Here is a 6,797-nt window from a genome sequence, read left to right as displayed (position 1 = left end):
GCACATCATCCTCACACACATCCATCTGTTTACTAACATTCCCGCTCATCATCATATAGTTAGCAGGGTTATCCTCATGGCCCTCGTGGCGTCCGCCACCTCTGTATTGTCCCCGATCCTGCGGAGTAGAGAAGGCCGCCGAAGACCCCTCTAGCGCTTCGGACCAACGTGCAGGGGCCGTGTTGCGCCCCGTTGGCATCGCCTTCTTTCTGCCAACCTCTTGCCTTGGCATTGACCTTCCGCGCCCAGTCTGGCCGCATGCGCCACTGGTACCCACCGCGCTGCCTAGACCGCTATCCATCCCCGTTTCCTGGCCCCTGTCGCTCGGGACCCATACCCAACTACCTTTCCCGGCGTCTTGCGGCATGGTTCCTGTGCTGCCTACGCTATCTGCTGGTCTCTTTAGCTGCCGGCCGTGTGGCACGGACATGTCCCGCTCCAAGCACAATTGGGCCCACCTGTCCTCCGTTTCTGCCACTATGCGGCGTTGTTCCTTAATCCTGGCCTCTAGGTCCCAAGCCTCATCCATATCTAGCCTGCCAGGCCAGGGGCCGGGGGGCGTTGACTCCCCTGCCGGCCCTCGTGTCTCTTTGTACTGCCCCTTACCGGCCCTGCCCTTGCCCAACCCGCCCGTGAGTCTGGGCCCCTTGCCTTTCTTTTTGGTGTTGTTGTTAGCCCCGCCCTTAGGCAGAGACAAGTCCATGGGCATGGGGTCAGTGGGGGGTGCGGGATGCTCGCGCACTAACTCATCCTGCACGGGGGCTTCTGTCTCTAAAAACTGATCCTGTTGCGGTTCTATGCCCCCCACCTGGCGCGCTGGTGCCGTGCCCTCGTCTGATGGGCCTGGCTCGACCACTGGACCTTCCCCGTCACCTGATTGGCTGGTGGGGGAGGGTACGCCAGGCGCCCTTTCCACCGCCGCTTTTTTGGGTTTCTTGGGCCTCTCGGGGGATGTGCATGCGGCTACGGCCGCCGCTACTCTGCTTGACGCGGCACGCGTCGGCCGCACCATACCCACCCAGGCCTGTTCTAAAACCCCAGGCCTGAGGAGGTCAGCCCGACCCGCTTCTCCAAGTACGCGAAGCGCGGCCCGTACCGCCTCCGCGTCGTGGCTGGCTGCCATGGCGCAGGGGCGGGCCTCCCTTTTTTTTTTTTTTTTTTTTGTGTGCCCGGGCCTCCTGTACTCGGAGGGAAACGAAGACAAGGGCTCTTTGTTAAATGATTTATTTTTATTATTTTTATCTCTATTTATATATATATATTTTTTTTTTTTTGGGGGGGGGTCCCCTACCGAGTGCGGGGAAAAACTCTCAGCCCTGTGTGTGTCCTTCTTTCTTGTGTTCCTTATTATTTAAAAAATATATATATATATATATATTTTTTTTTTTAAAATAGAAGTGCACGACCGGTTCCTTTCTGTCCCCGGCTGTGTCTGTTTGCTCCGGTTGCTACAGCAACCCGATCTTTGCCCGGCCGCGGAGCTGCAGGAGCGGCCTGGCCGGCTGCCAAACCACACGTGCAGCCTGGAAAGGGGGAGCGGCCGCCCGCGGAGGAGCGCGTTGCCGCCCCCTGTTTATGCCAGCCCGCGGGGGAGAGCGTGTGCTCAGCCCCGGTTGCCGTTTGGGTGCGCGCCCCACCGCCCGCTCTGCCTAGAACCCCACACTACCTTTTCTGGAAAGAGCACCCCAGGGACCGGCCAAACTATCCGCACGATGGGTCCGCGCGGAAAGAGGCCGGTCCCTCCACCCCCAACCCTTTTTATTCCCACCCCTAAGACCCACCCCCACTTACCTTTCTCCCAATCCCCTGTCCCGCCGTCACTTCCTTCCCCGAACCGGCCCGCGGGGAAGACTAGAGCGTTGCTCTATGCTTCCCGCGGGCCCCCTCATTGCGCAAACCTTTTGGGATGGTTCAGCGCCTCGTTTTCTAGTCATACGATCGTGGGATGAGGAAAATTGTACAACATCAACAAACACAGTCCTACAGCGCCCTTGCCCATTTTCAGTTAGTATTTGACCCCGCCTTCTCTCTCCCCATCCCATTTGCCCCTCCACTTCGGATGCAGACCTTTTAAGGCAGATGCGTGTAGTGTCGGTGACGGCCGGCACTACGATGGAAAATAAATACTGCGGACACGCTGATAATGGTGAACTGCTGGACCAGCCCCGAAGCGTGTGTGCAGCACCCACATGTAGACGCAGATCGCTCTTGTGTCTACCATGGCTCACTTTCCCCACGCCCCTGGCCTTCCAACCTTTTATTCCCTGGTCACATGACCTTGTGTTAACCCATAAGCAACCCCTTAGAAGGGGAAAACACCACAAGGTGCTGAGGAGCAAACGCACCCCTTCAGCACCATACAATATTGGTAGTGCCCGGCGCCCAGTTTTGTCACTAACGCAACACTACATTTCTCCTAAAAATTGAAAAGCAACAATTACACACAATATAGATTAACACATATTAAACATCCACAAGATGGTCACAAAGTCTGACTGATGGGGTGGGATTATGGCGCAAATTGAACTGATTATTCTCCGCTCGCCCTGTGCTCATGGATGAACCTGAAACAGGGGAAGACATCTCGTCGGACAAAGATAGTGGAGGGACACCAACTCGACTCTCAGTACAGCGTTCCTCACAGTCCTCGACGTTGTTAACCAAGGATAGGACATCATTGGATATGTGAACTTCAGCATCCACTTGAGATCCTTCTGGGCAATTCACTTTCTTGAACAATGACACATTTCTGGTCACAACGTCCTTCCCCCTTCGAGCCACCACCAACGACCCACGTCGCTTAACAACCATCCATGGAACAGGATCGAAAGGCATGTGGAATTTCCTGCCGGGAGTGTGTAGTGCTTTCCTCTTATTTAGTTTCTAAGCACTAACATAACACAACAGAAATACACTTCTGAGGTCAAAGAAGACTTTTATTGTTATTTTATTCTTCCCCAACCACAATGTTTATGAATGAATGACGAATTAGTAGCTTTCAAGTCCGCGTTAATCAAACAAAATATATCAGTTTGCAATATACACAGCAGGTTATATTTATAAGATATTGAATGCAAAGCAAAACAAATACTTCACCGTGTGGGAACTATTCACAGCTTCATCTTTCTAAGGTCTGCAAGCTGAGGACCCCTGTCAACCGCGAGAAAGAGAGATTCATCTACCCACACGGGATTGCTGGCAGCCTGCGCCAAGCTCCAGCACGAGGTCCGGCAGATTCGAATCTGACTCTCTGCAGCCTGTTACATTCGTTACAAAGGTGTGCCCCCTCCTCTCAGACCTGGGAAACTGAGCAAGCCTTTTGGAGACTGGCCAGGTCTCCAAGACTACTCCTGTTCCCAAGCTCAAGGGAAGAGAAACGACGCCCATGTACTCTCTCTTATCAGGTCTAGTCTACTGTGAGAGCAAAACATTTTGGTTCTCTGGTGCAAAAACACAGCTTGGAAAAATACAGAACTATTCTCAACTGCAATGTCTAACTCCACGTTAAAGGCAATGGGCAGCTAACCTAAATATCAAATGCAATGTCATGTTAAAGGCAATAGGCAGCTAACCTAAATATCAAATGCAATGTCTAGTGTCATGTCAAAGCCAATAGGCATCTAAGCTGAATACAAAATACAATGTCTTATATCATGTCAAAGCCCATAGGCAGCTGAGCTGAATACAAAATGCAATGTATAATATCATGTCAAAGCCAATAGGCAGCGGAGCTGAATACAAAGTGTAATGTATAATATCATGTCAAAGCCAATAGGCAGCGGAGCTGAATATCATGTCAAAGCCAATAGGCAGTTAAGCTGAATACAACGTGTAATGTATAATATCATGTCAAAGCCAATAGGCAGAATATCTAATAGCATGTCAAAGTCAATAGGCAGCTAAATTGAATACATCATGTCAAAGTCAATAGGCATGCAATGTCAAAGCCAATAGGCGGCTAGACTGGATACAGCATATCAAAGCCAATAGGCAGAATACAGAATGTAATGGCTAATGCAATGTCAAAGCCCATAGGCGGCTCAACTGAATATAGAAAGTAATGGCTAATGCCATGTCAAAGCCAAAAGGCACAATACAGAATGTAATGACTAATGCAATGTCAAAGCCCATAGGCGGCTAAACTGAATAAAACATACCATGTGCTACTGGTGAACATTGAGCAACTAATATGCGCAGTGGTGAAACACAAAGTCATTGGTCAAAACAAACTTTATCAAATGGCAGGACATTCCGCCCTTTGACCAATGAATTTTTGTTTCACATATCTCATATTTCAAACAAACAAAAAAAAAAAAAAAAAAACATCAGCACAAAAAAAACATTATGATCAAAGCAATCCCTGTAAAGCAATAGAAGTGAATTAACAGATTGATTTCATAACCTTTCACATCAGATACATCTATACAGAAAAGACTGGGCAATTTTTTTTTTTTTTTTTTTTTTTCTGAATGAGTCTCTAATTCAACAGTGTTAGCAATTTGATGTGGCATGAGTTCTGCTCATGTAAAGGTGCACGGTCCACCTGAAAGGTTTTCTGGAAGGTAAGCAAAAGTCAGAGTTCCATACGAGAGGGGAAAAAAAAAAAAACACAGCAAACAAGTTGAACTTGAACTGAAGGCGCAGTTTGCGCAAAATGGATCCATGGTGCTGGCACTTTACTCAGCCAGGTTCAGGTTGGGGATTCGGTCCCTTCCCCGACCCCACACGCACACACCGGAAGGGGGACCACACAGCGCACTCAGGGACAGTGGCGAAACGTGGTAGGATCTGCAAAAGAAACAAGTATGACTTTTCTTGCAAATAACATTTTTCATTTAAACTGCACCCTTCCTCTTTCTTTCCCTGTTTTATAATCAGCAGGACGTTTTTGGGGCCCTTTGTTATATTTTCTGCAGGTTCTGGAGGGTCACTTGGGGCGTCAGCCCACACATCAGCACTGAGGTTTTTATCTGCTGCGCCACAGCTCCCCTTTTCTTGCACTGTCAGAAGGGCTGGGGCAGACTCCTTCTTTACCAAAGCTCCATTCACTGCATTTTCGCCAATTTGGGCCATTCTGTCTCCAATTTGTATGAATAAATCAGATTCTTTTCTAGGTATCAGCATAATTTCGATTTTTCCTTGGTAATTTGCAGCAATCACTCTCCCTAAAACCTGATCAATTTGCCATTTCTGTTCTGGTAACTTTCCTCTCCCCAACTGCTCTGTGACTGCTTGCATGACAGATTGCTTTTGTGCGTGCTGCACAGTTTTTATCAAATCTAGGGGAATGGGCATCTCTCTCATCTCTGCCCACCTGTAAGTGGCCTTTTCACATTTCTGGGGCACCCACATAGCCATCCCCACTAAGGCAGAATTCTGGGTGAACACTTCTCTCTCTGCATTTTTCTCATTAACATCTGCAAGGTAATTGAACCAGTTAGGTGCTAAAACATTATCAAAGAACCAAAAATCAGCATAAAAATGACACATCTCACGTAGCTCTTGCTTTAAAATCTGACACACATTATACAACGCTGTTTCTTCTACTGTGCCAGAAAGCAACATTTCAGTCAATGAATCATTAGTAAAACAAACATGCTTTTTATCTTCAGTAGACACGAATTCAAATGGTGCACACAATTTCATTGATAATTCTTTTACCTGTGGTACTCTAGCCCTGTCTTGCAAGTACCAGATCCATTGTATGATTCTAGCTAGGGGCACTATTTTCTTTCCTTGTTCTTGATTTAAATATACATAAGTATTTCCTTCTTGCACTGCGCAGAAACCTAAAGTCTGCATTATTTCATTTGCCAAATCACAAGCGCGCAGCTGCATATTATTTTTCACAGTGACCATGTACAAAAGTGTTAGGATTTCTCTCAAATGAGGGCTATTCTTTTTCCAAAAATCAAACAAGCTAATGAAACTCGGGGTGTCTTGCTCTAAAATCCTTCGTTTTACTCTCTCGTCCGTGTTATCAGTTAAGGAATGCACTTTGGCTGCCAAAAACCCTGGCTCACACGGAAACTCAGTGCAGCTCGGAGCTGTCTTAACCCCCTCATTACTGGAATGGGACAAGAAAGATTCTTCAAAAACAGCCCTTTTATAACTTTCAGTCTTATTTTGAATTATTGTATCCTGGCTAATTTGCTCACGTAAATTCCTATTTTCATGTTCCAACTGCCTACATTTCTCCTGCATTTCTCTGTAAGCAGATAAAGGTATCCAGACCTTTCTGTCATCATTACTTCCAAAACACACTTTTTCTACATATATACAACGGGAATTATTTCTCAAAACAACATCAGGCATTTTAGCTACACATGCATTTTCTTCTGTAATTCCCCAAACAGAAAACAATTCACAGTTTTTCTTAGCACCATCAGGCAGTTCATCAACACATGTATTCTCAGACATGGTCTGCCGTGCTACTGTGATTCTCCAAACAGAAAACAATTTCTGTAATTCTCCAAACAACAAAAAACAATTACACTTTTAAAGTGTGCACTTAGAAATCTACTAACTCGTCAAACCCCTTCTTAATCACCTCTTAATGATCGACCCCACTTCTGGTACCAATTGTAGTGCTTTCCTCTTATTTAGTTTCTAAGCACTAACATAACACAACAGAAATACACTTCTGAGGTCAAAGAAGACTTTTATTGTTATTTTATTCTTCCCCAACCACAATGTTTATGAATGAATGACGAATTAGTAGCTTTCAAGTCCGCGTTAATCAAACAAAATATATCAGTTTGCAATATACACAGCAGGTTATATTTATAAGATATTGA

At 46.5% G+C, this 6,797-nt stretch overlaps 1 protein-coding gene across 1 annotated transcript; it reads right to left on the bottom strand.

The window, feature by feature from the left end:
- Positions 1-4,435: 4,435 nt before the first annotated feature.
- On the bottom strand, positions 4,436-6,550 carry LOC138303651 (uncharacterized). Its single transcript, XM_069242954.1, has 2 exons — positions 5,315-6,550; positions 4,436-4,788 (listed from the first exon to the last, which is right to left on the bottom strand). Exons 1-2 carry the CDS (start codon positions 6,418-6,420, stop codon positions 4,677-4,679), a joined length of 1,218 nt encoding a protein of 405 aa, XP_069099055.1. The 5' UTR covers positions 6,421-6,550; the 3' UTR covers positions 4,436-4,676.
- Positions 6,551-6,797: the final 247 nt, after the last annotated feature.

The sequence above is a fragment of the Pleurodeles waltl genome, chromosome 7 (genome assembly GCF_031143425.1).
Source record: "Pleurodeles waltl isolate 20211129_DDA chromosome 7, aPleWal1.hap1.20221129, whole genome shotgun sequence".
Lineage (NCBI taxonomy): Eukaryota > Metazoa > Chordata > Amphibia > Caudata > Salamandridae > Pleurodeles > Pleurodeles waltl.
The sequence above is the reverse complement of the archived record's forward strand: the minus strand, read 5'-3'. Positions and strand labels throughout refer to the sequence as shown.